This window comes from Besnoitia besnoiti (assembly GCF_002563875.1).
Source record: "Besnoitia besnoiti strain Bb-Ger1 chromosome Unknown contig00015, whole genome shotgun sequence".
In the NCBI taxonomy this organism is placed as follows: Eukaryota; Apicomplexa; class Conoidasida; order Eucoccidiorida; family Sarcocystidae; genus Besnoitia; species Besnoitia besnoiti.
Window position 1 is genome coordinate 1,274,955 of NW_021703917.1, and position 13,959 is coordinate 1,288,913.

The window sequence follows — 13,959 nt, forward strand, 5'->3', positions numbered from 1 at the left end:
CGCCCTGCGCCTGTGTCGTTCCACCTTCTTTCGTTTTTCTATTGCAGACGACCCCTGTGCTGCCGCCGCTCCGTTTTTTTGTCAAGTCTTTCTCTCTGTTTCTTGTCATCTTCTGTCGCTGCTTTCCTGACTCCCTTCTCCCTTCTTTTCCTAGCTCTGTGGGCCTCGTCTTGTGTTCTGCGTAGGCGCTCGTCTTCTCACCTTCCCTTCCTTCCGTATGGTCTCTGCCCGTCTCGCTCGTCTCTTCTCTGCGTCCAGCGTCTCGGCTCGCCTCTTCCTAAACTCTCGTCTCCATTTCGCTTCTTCTCCCTGTCTGCCTTCTGTCTGCCTTTCTGTCTGCCTGCCTGCTGTGCCTCGCGTTATGCGCGCCGCGTCGGTCCCGCACTGGCTGCCTTTCTCTTCTGTTAGGTTTGCATCGTTTGTTGAAGGATTTTTGGGATGAATCGCGACAGGGGCGGCGGGCGCGGAGCCTTTCTCGCCGCGGGTCGCCTCAGCCGGGAGTTCGCGCTGCTGAAGCGCCAGGGCGGAGTGCCGTACGTCGACATTTGTCCCGACATCGACGATTTGCTCACCTGGCATTTTGTTTTGTAAGTCCGTGCGGCCTCTCTGTCATTCTCGCGGCCCTCTCGAGATTTTTCTCTCGAAAGTCGCCTCGCGGGCGCTGAACTCGATATCTGCTCCAGCGCGTCCGCTCGCAGCGGCGTCGCGGATGCGCCTTCAGTTTTTGTATTTTCAACTTTTTTTCGCTCTGCCGCAGACACGACTTGCCCGCTGACTCCCCGTATCATGGAGGCGTCTACCACGGCAAGCTGGTAGGAGACGACGACATCCAAGAGAAGAAAGGGAGACACAGACAAAGACAGATCAGAGTTCAAATCGAACGCGAAACACGCGGAAAGGGTCAGAGACTCGTGAACAGTTCAGAGAGGACAGATATCGCACCGAGAGGCGTTCTGGGACAAAGAGTAGACGAATATATATATATATATATATAACGAATATATATATATATATATATATATATACATATTAATCCACATCTGTACTTCAATATAGGTATGCATGTATATGTAAAAGCAACGCGTATATGTAAATATATGTGTAAGTAACATATACACTTTTCCAGTTGCCCGCTGTCTCTGCTGTGTCGTGCGCACGTTTCCCTGCTTCTTCTTTTTTCTGTCCTCGTCGGTGTCAGGTATTTCCTCCCAACTACCCGTTTGCTCCTCCCTCGATCTTCATGCTGACGCCGAGCGGGCGCTTCTCCGTTAACCAGCGACTCTGTATGTCGATGAGCGATTTTCATCCGGTGAGACTGGACTTTGTTACAAGCGCGAGCTCATCTTTCTGCTTTAACGAGACAGCCACTTACACAGTTTTCAGAAACGCACACGACGATGCGCGCGGCTCATTCATCCCCATCTGTAAAGCGGACGCCGGCGCATGCCTCTTGTGGTGCATTCCTGTCTCGCATTTACATGATTATGCGTACATGCATATTTAGATCTGTATATGCGTACATATATACGTCTATTATCTACGAGGGAACGGTGGGTGATTGTCACTTTGCATGCTTTTCTTCGCCCGGGAGACCTGCGCCGGCGTGTCGATCGCACGCGTTTCGTGAAGCCGAGGCTATCAAGTCTTTACAAAAACCTATCCATATCTGCTCCACTGTGCACCGTACGTACATGTGTATTTATACATATTTGTATTTGTATGCATATTTCTTCAAGCTTTGAGAGAGAAATTTCGTGTTTGTTCAGGAGTCTTGGAATCCTTCTTGGCGGCTGGAGACCCTCGTCACCGGATTTCTGAGCTTCATGCTCGGTGAGTTCTTTCTTTCTTCGCACGACGACAAACAGGCGCTCGATGTGGGATATCCACACCTAGATCCCTACGTTTAGTTTTTACCAGAATGCTATAAGTAAGCGCGAGTGCCTCTAGCTGCGTGCTTGTGGGCAGCTTGGGAGAGTCAGGGCTGGCGGAGAAAATCGAATGTTTAAATAAATATTTGCAATAATTCATTTTTCATACTATTCTAAATTGGATAATATAACTACAGATTTACAAATAGCCAAGAATTGAAATATATATGATGTAGAACCTTTTCCCATAAAATCTTCTCTTTTTTCAATAATTGAAAACATCAATGCAGACAGTCGTTTGCCACAGGATCCTCTCATGAGCATAAACGAAGTGGAAAGAGTTTCTTGATGTTCCCTGCGAACCCGCTCTTCGCTCTGCATATAGCACCACCTCCTGCATGCATGCGCTTGTGTATGCATATGCAAAAATCTAGTTTTTCCCCTCGCAATTTTTTCGATTTCGCCTTCTTTCTTCAGACGCCGCAGATCCTGCGACACATGGCAGCATCTCAACGAGCCACGCGCAGCGCCGGCGCTTGGCGCTGCAGTCGTTCGCTGAGAACAAACGCCACAAAAACTTCGCCACCATGTTCCCCCATTTCGTGGACGACTCGAAATTCGTGAGAAGTCCTGTCGCCACCGCGCCTCGCACAGCGCGCGTGTTGAGACAGAAACCTGCCGCTCGCCTCCGCGTCGCAACACATACACACAGCTCCTAGTATATGGGCGTATACATATATATATATATATATATATATATATATATATATAGCAGCTGTGTGTCAGTCTTGCGAATCTTTGTACGAATATTTTTTTTTGTGTGAGTATTTATCCGCGGCTGGCGTATGAGCAAGGTGAGGAGTCTCTTTCAGCCCCCTGCCCACATTTGCTGAGGGCGAAGCGCCTCTTTGCCTTCGAATTCTGACGCCTGCCTCCTCTCCCGCTATCCCACAGACGCAAGGCCCGTTTCTTAACGTGGGATTGTCTTTTCAGCTTTTTTTTTGTTTTCTCTGCTTTATCACCCGCGCGTTTTCTCGCTGTGTTTGCGTCTTGGTCCACAGAACCCGTCGCGCGGTTTTTCGCTCTCAGGGGCGACGCTGGCGGCTCCTGCGGCAGCGGGGGCGGCGCCTTCTCAGCTTCCCTTTTCGTTGCCTTCTTTTGGCGGCGCCGCCCTCTTGCGAAATGCTGCGGCGTTGTTTTTTCCGCGCGCAGACAGCGGGGGGGAGCCTGCGGCGGGGAGGCAGGAGTGCAGCACACCGGAGGAAAAGCGTAGCGAGGGCAGCGGAGAGGGGGGGAGGGGAGGGGCTGGGCGACTCAGAGAAGGCCTTGCTGCCTGGGAGCCAGGCTCCGCCGCGCGGCTGTCGTCGCCCGCCATCGCCGTCGTCATTCTCGTCGCAGCGAGTCTCGCGGCGCTGCTGAATCGCTGGATAGTCTGAACAGACGTGCGAGGAAGTTTTTCGCTGTCTCACTTCTCGCGGCCGGTTGCCTCGGCGTCTTCCTACCCCAAGTACTATGTAGGGTGAGATGGAGCGTGGACTATCAACTGTAACAATTTGCTCCAACGCTGGTCCATGTCTCAGCTCCACGATCCCACTGTCTGCCTCCTCTGCCTCTTCGTTGTCGTTCTAAGCCCAACCTTCTTTTGTCTGTCTTGGCGTGTTTTTCCACCGCCTTTTTTCTTCAGTTGCGGCATCAGTTTTTTCTCCTCTGCTGCGCCGGGCTTCTCCGCCAGTGCGCGCCGGAGTGTGCTCAGTGTCTCGCCCTGCTATTTGCTGCCGCCTTTTTTTCAAATTTTTCCATTTCCCGCCGCACCGCTGTCGACGAGACTTCGAGTCGTTTCTATCAAAGAACTCACCCACCGGCACCTATGTATAGGTTATCAAGTTTGTCCGCAGCCCTACGTATGTGTAAAGTACATATATTTATGTATACCTAGCTTGGTATCCCTTATGGACTAAAAGAATGTAGCTGACGCATTATGCATCTTTTTACGGCAAATGCGGGAGCGGAAGATGACCAGAGGCGAGCTGCGCAGTGAGTGATGAGATGAGGAGAGTATCGCAGGCTTCTCTGTGGCGCCTCGGAGCTAGTCGCGAATGCAAAGGCGAGGGCACAAGCAGTGAGCGTGATGAAAATAAATTCGCAGGCGAGAGAAAGACTCTGCGGAAGATGAAGCCAGAAAGGGATGGTAGCTCCACCTGGAGACCCCGGTTTTGAAGTTTAGAGGTTTGAGAGAACAACTTCTTTGTTTCGACGCACTCGCAGGCGCCGAGGCACCGACACAGCCAGCGAAAAAATTGGAAAAAATTTGACACGATACCCGGCACGAGACTCGAACGCGGCGGTGCCCGACAGCCTCTCGGCATAAAAATCTGGAAATCAAACACATCTGCAAGCGCCTCGCCCGGAGGAGGGGAGGAGGGGCTGAGGGGGGAGGAGCCGACGAGAGAAGACCGGCTCCAGCTCCCACAGGCGACACGCGGCGCAGCGTGCAGACATGCAAATTCAATGACTCTCGAGCGGCAGACGCCGCTGAGTGCCCTCTCGGCATCTGTGCACAGACGTGGCGCACGCCTTTCTCGCAAAAAAATTTCTACACGCTACTAGCCTTGCGACAGCAACTGGAGATAGACAACGCCGTACAGGATATACATGATAAAAGAGGCCGCTTGTGGGAGATTGACCCGCCGAGCAACACTGAAAAAACTGCCTTGCGCGAGACGCGGAGGTCAATAGTCAAAGACTTTCATGCGGTCGCTGCACTTCTGGTGAGCCGCCGTCTCGCAGCTCCTCTTGTCCGCAGAAAAGTCCGTCTGTGCGCCAAGCCACAAGTCAATGAACCGCCACCTACTCGCCGACACTCGAAGCGATCGCCCACACAGTCGCGCGACTCAGAAAATACAAAAAAAAATTTTTACACGGGCGTCTATACAGGTGTATAGAGAGAGGTACGTGGCGGGTCCGTATGCAGCGCGAACAACTTTGAGTCTGCGGCACCGCCTCGCGATGACCTTCTCTCGTATATCTTGATATATTGCTACCAGATGGGTCCATGCTCAAACTAAAACAACATTTTGTAATGACTACAACTTCCCCCATGTTGCGAGGAGCGACTATCCAACTCTTCCGCAGAGCTCAGGCTCGATGGGAAGTGCCTCCACGGAGGACACGCGTCCGTTCACCTGAGAAGCTTAAATGCTCACAAAAGGTTCAGGAACTAAATCGACTCTGATCCGGGGTCCGGAAAAACGCAAGAGATGGGCCTAACACATGCTAATTGAGTGGAGTTTTTATCAAAGCAAGTCGTTCAAAAGTACCTGGACTGTCGTGTGGAGAATCGAATACTTGCGCTGACAGAGAATCGTCGCCTTGCGCAAAACGCTCCGCGCGTCATCTTCGTTCGCTGAAAAAAAACGCATCAGCCAGCGCCTGTGCAAAGATACTCGCCTACGCATCCACACGCCCTCCATCACCGCACATACCTCCATACGCAGTCCCTTTTTGAGTGCGTCTGCATGTGCCCAGCCGCATACACAAATATATCAAAAACAATAAATTTTATACACTATATATACTAGATGTATCTTTATATATTATTTTGCGCTTGGACTCGAATGGAGTCTCGCGCACTCGGTGGTTGCGGCATCCTGAAGACGCGTCGCGAGCTTAACTTGACTCTATTTGGGTCTCGGAGATCGCAGAAACTTCAACTTACCGACGACGAGGTGGCAAGCGAGCGAGGGACGCCCGACGGAGAGCGACCAGACGTGCAGGTCGTGGACTTCAACGACGCCAGGAATCAACAGCAAGTCCTCCTGCAGCGCGCGCGCGTCGATGCCGATCGGCGTGCCCTCCATAAGAACGTTCAAAGCCTGTAAACAGTCGCAGGAGACAGCGACGCGAATCCTCAAACGCGGAGAGACGCGACGACTCGCCTGCCTCATCGACCAAAAAACTTCGGGCGGCAGACCCCAGCCACACCAGTCGAGCTGCGGAGAGAGAGCGAGCGAGAGACAAAAAAAAAGAGAAAAGGAAAGAAAGAGAAAAAGTGACAAAAAGAGGAACAGGGAGAGAGAGAGAGAAATGGACACAGGAATAGAAAGAGAAAAAATTACAGAGAGAGAAAGAAAGAGAGAGGAGAGAGAAACAGACAGAGAAAAAGAAACAGAAACGGAGAGAGAAACATAGAGAGAAAGAGAAATAAAGACGAAGACGCAGAACGAGAGAGGGAAGGAGAGAGAGAAGAGACGCACCTCTTTCAGAATCGAAAGCGTGGTGAAGAGCACGAAGATCGAGAAGATGAACGTGCAAATCGGATCCGCGATCGCCCAAGTCGGCTGCCACCTGAGCACAAAGAAGGAACTCCGTTTTTTTCATTTTGTTTTTTCCTCAAAAGAGTCTCGCCTGGCGCGACAGTCCGTTGCATCGCCCCCTCGCGGGCCACAAAAAAATACATAAAAAATACAAATTTACATACATATATATAGACGTGTACGTTGCATGTGTCTGTCGCAGAGGGCGTCGAGCGCGCGTGCGGCAGAGTTCGCTGACCAGATGAGTGCGGAGGCGATCATGACTCCGACGTTTTGGAGCAGGTCTCCAAGCGCGTGAATGTACGCGGCGCGTAGGTTCATGTTCTCGAAGTCTTTGTCATCAAGCGTGTCCTCGAGGCGCACGTAGACGTCGCCAGCAGTGCTGCCGGCGCTGCTGGCGCTCGGAGGGCGCTCGACAAGGAGTACAGGGCGCGGCTGCATCTCCTCTTCGGCTGGCGCGGACGTGAGACAAGCCTCGAGGCGATGCCCGGCTTCGAGGGCCTCCAGCGCCTGCGGCGCTGCAGTCTCGTGGCTGCCGGCGCCGGTGCCGGCGCCGCCGCTACTGCAGCATTCGTTCTCGTGGGAGTGGACATGCCCGATGCCGTGCGAGTGCACTTTGAGGATGTGCGTCATGAAGAGGTTCGCGGCAGTGCCCACAACCGCCGTCCAAAACATCAGCCGGCCGTCGACTGCTGGCGGGTCCACGACGCGGAAGCAGGCCTCGTAGATCAGGAACGCCGTCAGCGCCCAGATCAGCAGCACCGAGAGCAGCGCGCCGAGAATCTCCGCGCGGTGGTAGCCGAACGACATGGACGGATTCCCCTTCAACTCCGACACCCAGAGGGCGAACAAACTGAGAAAAAGACGCAGACGCACACACGCGGACGAAACAGACTCACACTCACGTGCCGCCCGCCTTCCTCCCGAGCGTCTTAGAAAAACGAGCAGAAAACACTCTGCAGACGAAACCATGTGGAGATGCGTGAAGCATCTCCCTCCTCCCCCCCCTCCCCCCCACCCCCCACCCCACGCCGCCCGCGCGTCACGCCCTGCTCCTGAGCGCTCCACTTGTCGATATGCGGCGCATCTGGGATTCCGGCTGAGGGCCCGCGGGCGCTTTGAAGGCCTGCATGCAGGCCGGGCGTCGCTACCTGATGAGGAAGGCGCAGAGATCCGAGAGGAGATGCGAGGCGTCGGTCATGAGCGCGAGCGAGTTGGCAAGGATGCCAGCGACCAGTTCCACGACCATGAAGACACAGCACACCATCGAGGCCGTGACGAGCTTCTGCCTCGCGCGCTGGTTCCCCGAGTGCAGCAGCGGATGCTCATGGCCGTGGCGTGGCTCGTCGTGCGCATGCACTTGCGCACGCGAATGACAATGCGAATGTTCGTGTTCGCAGGCGCCTCCGCATCGACCGCGGCTTGGCTGCCCGGCCTCGCGGTCGATTTCGGGCGCGTGGTGCGCGTGCACGCTGAGCAGCGCGCCGTTGCGACTCCCCCCCTCGCGCTGCGGCTCAGAGCAGCGCATCGCCGCGCAGGCGGGCGCCCGGGGCCACGCCCGCGCGTCGCCGCCTCCCCCCTCCGCAGCCGCGTCGCAGGGCTGCGTCGTCTCCGCAAGCGCAAAGAGCTCCCGCGAGCTGCGTCCGTTGCACGTGAGCAGGCGAGAGGCCGAGGGAGGCGGGGCGACGGCGTCGGGCGCCTCCTCCTGCGTCTCGCCCGTGCATCCACTGGAGCACGAGAAACGACTCGGGCGGCTGCCGCTCTCCGCCGCGGGACTCGTCGCGTCTCGGCGACTCGGCTGTTTTTTCGTGCTTGAGCCGCGGGTGTTGCCGTCAGCGGAGGGCGCGCCGTGGCGGCTGGAGGGGCCCGCGCTGGCCGCTGCCTCGGGCGACGCGGAGACGTTTCGACTCGGAGACACGCACATGCTGGACGTGTTGCTGCGCGAGCAGCAGCTCGAAGGCGCGCCAGAGACGGGAACCATGGTCGCGGCGCTGCTGACGCCCACCTCTTCTTCGGGGTAGGACGCGGGGAGGGCGTTCTCGGCTTTGTCGGGCGAGGTAGCCGGCTGCGGCTCGGCGTCTGCCGCCTGCACGCCGTCGGAGGGGCATGGGGCGACGCTCAACTTCTTGCTCTGCGAGGCCGCAGGCGCGGCGCCACCTCCTCCTCCTCTCTTCCTCGCGCGCGGCATGGCTGCGAAGAAGTGCGGGACCGACGAACAGCGGAGGACCAACAGCTCAAGCTTAGACCTGAAGCGAGGCAGCGCGAGGCGGAGATCCCGGCCGAGAAAGCAGGCCCACCAAACGGTGTGGCAATCCTGAACGAGGCGGTCGTCGCCGACGCGACGAGGAGCTCAATCGGAGAAAAGGGAGGAGCGCAAGCGGGGCTTGGATCCAGTGGGAAGAGAAGTTGTCGGAAGTGCAAAGGCCACGAACAGGACTGAAAAACACGCCCTTGTCTGTTTGCCCGTTCTCCTATAGAAAAACCAGACTCGTTGACCCCACCGTGGATCCTGCTACACGGTTTTGGTGTTGGCAAGCGAAAATACAACAGAGGTGCGGGTGAAGGACGGAAACAGTGAGGCTCGCGCAGTAGACGGAGGGGGAAGAAACCGCGGCCGGAAAGAAGAGGTGAGTAGTGCAAACAGTGAAACCACGGACGCCTCAGCGAAACCGGTAATCTACCGGTGGGCTCGTTGAGGAAAGCACGAGGACCGGCGAGGAGAGAACGACGACGCGAGCCTGCTGCAACGATTCAAGAAAATCGATTGTCAGTTGGGAGAAAGAAACCCAAGAGCGCGAGCACTCATGCCCAGGAGTGAACTCGCGGAAACGCCCGCGCAAAGGTGCATGTACACTCCACACGAGGTGTATGTACACGTGAAAACGGTTTTCTGAGGAATAAATAAGCGCCCGCGTGGACGACTTCTCACGTTTACGGCGCGCTGATCCGGGAAAAGGTGCCCGCTGCCAGCTCGAGACTCGGTCAGGGGGGTCAGAGAAGGCGATTCATCGTCCTGGGCAGCGTCTCGCTTTCGAGAGACAGAAGCCGCGGAGATGCGAAGCAGCCCGCGAACAAAACCGCAAGCGAACAAATATTGAGGAGGGCACTACAGCGAGAGAAACTCCTGGAAGCGAGAATACTCGGAAAAGCACGAAGAGGTTGAGACACAACTGGGTTTGAGCACACGGTGCTGCCCGCCATTCAGCTTTGCCACCGGCCCTTCCACGGAACCAGACGCGGAATCCTCATCCTCCACTCCACATTCTGCAATTTCCTCATCTGTCCTTACTGCTTTTCTCCCTCGACTTTCTCTCCTTCTGAATTGGTTTTTCTCGTGGCATTGTCGTGTCCCGCGCTTTCTTCTTCTTTGGCCCCCTCGACGACTTCACCTCGCTGCCTCGTGCCTTCTGAGGTGTGCGCCGCTTACACTTCTGTTCCGCGGCCACTTTTTCTCTACTCTGTCGACGACCTACCGTCTCCCTTTTCGCATACGCGGTGGCAAATCCGCCTTTCTGCAGCGAAAGAGAAATCCTGCACACCGCGTCTGCCTCGGTGGCCGCCGCTTCACCCGCCACCTGTAACGTACACCACCTCGTCCGCCACAACACTACGTATTTAACAAGCACATACACATATATAATTACATATCTATATATTTCCGTTTTTTGAGAACAGTCGAAGAGTTTCTTGTCAAGATGGGCATTAAGGGACTGGGAAAATTCATCGGGGACTTTGCGCCGCGCGCCATCAAGCGCCAGGAGGTCGGCAGCTTCACAAGCCGCATCATCGCGATCGACGCGTCGATGTCGCTGTACCAGTTCATGGTCGCGATTCGCGATGGAGACTCGTTCGGAAACTTCACAAACGACGCGGGAGAATGCACGTCGCACATCGCTGGCATGTTAAACAGAGCAATCAGGTAGGGTCTTCGCATCTACATGTATCTCCCCTCAACCTCCGCCTCTGTCCACGCGCGAACATGCAGACACGCGCGTGCGTGTGCCTCTGCACATTGCATAACGCATATATATTTATGCAGGATTTCTTCTCGTAGTTAGCGTTCACCGTGCGCAGCCCCGCTGGTCATACCTACACACAGATACATACACATACACACATATACATACATATCCAGACATACACATAGATGTACATCTACATATATATACACACATCTACATATACATCCATTTGCATGTATATCTGCATGAATGTGTTTCATGGAGACATTCGAGGTATTCTGCGTGTGTTGCAGGTTGTTGGAGCAGGGGATTCGTCCGGTGTACGTATTCGACGGCAAGCCCCCCGAGCTGAAGTCTGGCGAGCTCGCGAAGCGGCGGGAAGTGCGCGACGCAGCGCAGGCGGCGGCGGAGAAGGCGAAGGAGGAAGGCGACGCGGAGGAGCTGCGGAAGCAGATCGTGCGGTCGGTTCGCGTGTCTAAGCAGCACAACGAAGACGTCCAGCGGCTGCTGCGGCTGATGGGGCTGCCGGTTGTCCTCGCACCGTGCGAGGCGGAGGCGCAGTGCGCGGAGCTCACGAAGAAGAAGAAGGTCTGGGCGGCTGCGACCGAGGACGCGGACGCACTGACCTTTGGCGCAACGCGCTTGATTCGGAATCTGACCTTCTCAGAGAAGAAACCCGCGGCTGCGGTCGGTGCCTCGGGGTCGGCGGTCCTAGTCATCGACTTACCCGTTCTGCTGGAGGAGCTGCAGTTCTCGCAGGAGCAGTTCATCGACTTCTGCATCCTCTGCGGCTGCGACTATTGCAGCACGCTCAAAGGCGTCGGCGCGAAGACCGCCTACAGCCTCATCCGCGAACACGGCAGCCTCGAAAACGTCCTCAAAGCCGTCGACCCTGAGAAGGTGCCGGAAAGCTACCCCTTCCGCGAGGCTCGCGCCCTCTTCATCGAACCCGAAGTGACCCCCGCGGAAGATATCCAACTCTCCTGGGGAGACGTCGATGTCGAAGGCCTCAAAACCTTCCTCGTCAAGGTAAGCGAAACCGCGCACTCGAGGAAGAGGGAAAAAGAGCGAAAGAGAGAGAGCTAAAGAGACCGAGAGGGAACGCTGCGGACGCGCGGAGGCAAAGCGGAGGCGAAACAAAGAGGACGGACGCGGAATGGCCAGGCGGCCGCGCTTGAGGTCATCCACGGGCGTTCGCCCATATGCTTACATGCAGACAGACAGACACACACACACGAGGCAACGGTGTATCTGCGCCTCCGCATGCCCACATATGCGTCAGTTTCGAGTGTGGATGGTGGTGCTTACTGGACGCGGAGGTGCGTGGCATGTGCGATGTTTGCTCAGGAAAATCAATTCAGCGAGCAGCGCGTGGAGAACTACATCCAGCGGCTGAAGAAGGCCAAGGGCAAGACGTCGCAGACGCGTCTGGAGTCGTTTTTCGGCGCGGCGACGACCAAGTCCTCGTCGCTCATGCAGAAGCAGCAACTCGAGAAGCAGAAGGAGCTGGAAAAGAAGAAGAGCCGCGGCGTCCGCGGCTTCGCAACCACCGCTAAGGCGAAGAGCGCTGTACGTACAGCAGCGGCGGAGGGAAAGGCGAAGCAGGCGGCCGCGGAGGCGGAGCCCCGAAAGGAGCCGAAGAAGCGCGCGCCTGAGGAAAATGTCGACCGCGACGACGCGACGGCCGCGAAGAAGGCCAAACACGAGGGTCCCGCCGCCGCAGAGGCGCGCGGGAAGGAGGAAGAGCCGCAGAGCGAGAAGACTGCGCCGCAGAGCGAGAAGACTGAGCCGCAGAGCGAGGCTGCGGAAGCAGAGAAGGGAAGGGGAAGCCCTGCGAAAGCGGAGAGCGGAGATCAGCTGAATCCCGCGAGTTCAGACGCGAAATCCGCGCCCACGAAGGAAAGGACAGAAGAGGCTGCGGCCTCTCCGTCAGCCACTGGCGGAAGCCTCTTCGAAGACGGCGAGGGAGAGGAAAACATCGCGCCGAGTGAAGTTTGCGCGTCGTGAGCGAGCGGGCGCGCCGAATGCAGTTCCCACCGGAGCTGAATCGTTCAGAGAAAGACAGAACGAGAGAGAACGTGAAGGAGGAAAAATGACACATTTGGAAGACATTCTTGGCCAATGCTCGAGATCTCCTTGATCTGCCGTCTAGTTTCCGGATTTTTTTGCGCCTTTGTATGCTTTTTCGCTTTCCACGTCCTCGAGGGATGCCCTTATCAAACGCCGCGCGCATGTGAAAACCTGATTTTAGGCACGGGACTGCAGTGCCAGTCGAAGGAGGATAGTTGCCCTGGCACGTGTTTGGTAACAGGATGAACGCTTCTCATGCCTGTATAGTACTCGACTCTTCTGTGGTTTAACCGCAATATTTATTATGCAGTTACATACAATACAGCCCCACCAGCAGCGGCTAAACTACAGAAAAGTAAAAGAGTCGAGTAGGATACATGCATACCCGACTCGTGCGCCAGTCTTCCATTCACGCAAAAACAAAAAAGACACGTATGCACTCAGGTGCTCCCCTTTGCACAAGGAGATTGGCATAGGGATTCAACAGATATACGCATCTATTCGTATATATCTGCATACACACAGCTGCATAACTCGGGGGCCTGCAGAGACGCGGCTGTTCACCAGAGGATCTTTCCGGAAAGAAGACATACCTAGAACTGCCTTCACATGCTGCAGCAGTGTGCGGTTGGACTAGGCGTGGATACTGTATCATGCACATGTACGTTAATTAGTTTATTTTTTAGAATTATTATTATACGCAGGTCTCCTCAATATGTATAAGCACGTACTGGGAGATGCTTTGAAGATAGTCTTATGAACTGTATACACTTGACCCATGGGCGTTTCGGTCATCGGAAAGCTGTGTGACGATGCGCCTCACGTGAGAACGAGCCTCGGATGCAGTCGGGAGGCTTTTTGTTTTCACTGTGGCCTTTAATCGAGAGGGAACAGAGACATCGCGTTTCTCGCAGGCGTTGCCTGCTAGGCGCCTGCTGCTGTCGCCGCTCGCTCGCGTTTCTGTCGCTGCCGCTAATCGCCTCAGTTGCGTTGCTAACTCTCTTCTGCTTTGCTATTCGCGTCGCGTTTCCTCTGGGTCAGGTGTGCGTGGTTCTGCCTCTCCATCTTCATGCGCGACTGAATCGCTGAGCTTCTGCTCGAGGGTTCATGGGCTGATTTCGATTTCGGTTACCTTCAGCTTTCCCTCTGCGTCACGTTTTCAGAGAACAAACCCTGTGCAGGGAGGAGACCAGGGCGAAGCTGAAGAGCGAAAAAAACTTATTCGCATACATGCATGCATCTCCAAAATGTGTTTATGCCTGGAAAGAGAATAATACGAGAATCTAAGCGAGCGAGGTAACCAGATATCACCACGTTCCGTGTGTGAGCAGAGAGGGCGAGAAAGTTTCGCAAATCGTTTGATGCGAGTGAAAACCCAACTGGCGGTACATTTGCCAGCCGAGGCAGAGAGCGGGAATAGCTGCAAAGGAATCGTATCTTCGTAGGCTCGTTGAACTCCATCGCGACCCACAGGCTGAGATTGTTTTCTAATTTACCTTAATAACATATTTCTTTGTTTAAATTCCTGATCAATTGATTTACTTTATATTTATATTTGTCGTTATCGAGCGAGTGAGAGAGCAGCAGGCGACGGACAGGCTCTGGCCTCTACGTGGCTGCTTCTACGTTGAACAATCAACAAGAGCCTCTCTATTTGAGTTTTGCTTCTCGAGAACAACTAAAAAAACAAAGGCACGCGAGGCGTGCCGCACCGAAACCTGACTGAAATGCCGCCAAATTTGTGCG

The 13,959-nt window shown here is 55.2% G+C and overlaps 3 protein-coding genes across 3 annotated transcripts; 2 read left to right on the forward strand and 1 right to left on the reverse strand.

The window, feature by feature from the left end:
- Nucleotides 1-438: 438 nt before the first annotated feature.
- Nucleotides 439-3,304, forward strand: BESB_028860 (ubiquitin-conjugating enzyme subfamily protein; the record flags this gene model as incomplete). The annotated part of the gene is made up of 6 exons (XM_029361560.1): nucleotides 439-587; nucleotides 758-812; nucleotides 1,199-1,309; nucleotides 1,767-1,830; nucleotides 2,346-2,488; nucleotides 2,930-3,304. 6 exons carry the CDS (start codon nucleotides 439-441, stop codon nucleotides 3,302-3,304), a joined length of 897 nt encoding a protein of 298 aa, XP_029215460.1.
- Nucleotides 3,305-4,597: 1,293 nt separating this feature from the next.
- Nucleotides 4,598-8,369, reverse strand: BESB_028870 (slc30a2 protein; the record flags this gene model as incomplete). The annotated part of the gene is made up of 6 exons (XM_029361561.1): nucleotides 4,598-4,681; nucleotides 5,186-5,271; nucleotides 5,584-5,740; nucleotides 6,122-6,212; nucleotides 6,420-7,034; nucleotides 7,333-8,369. The coding sequence occupies 6 exons, from the start codon at nucleotides 8,367-8,369 to the stop codon at nucleotides 4,598-4,600; spliced, it is 2,070 nt and encodes a 689-aa protein (XP_029215461.1).
- Nucleotides 8,370-9,876: 1,507 nt separating this feature from the next.
- Nucleotides 9,877-12,150, forward strand: BESB_028880 (putative flap structure-specific endonuclease 1; the record flags this gene model as incomplete). The annotated part of the gene is made up of 3 exons (XM_029361562.1): nucleotides 9,877-10,100; nucleotides 10,437-11,172; nucleotides 11,491-12,150. The coding sequence occupies 3 exons, from the start codon at nucleotides 9,877-9,879 to the stop codon at nucleotides 12,148-12,150; spliced, it is 1,620 nt and encodes a 539-aa protein (XP_029215462.1).
- Between the last annotated feature and the right edge of the window lie 1,809 nt (nucleotides 12,151-13,959).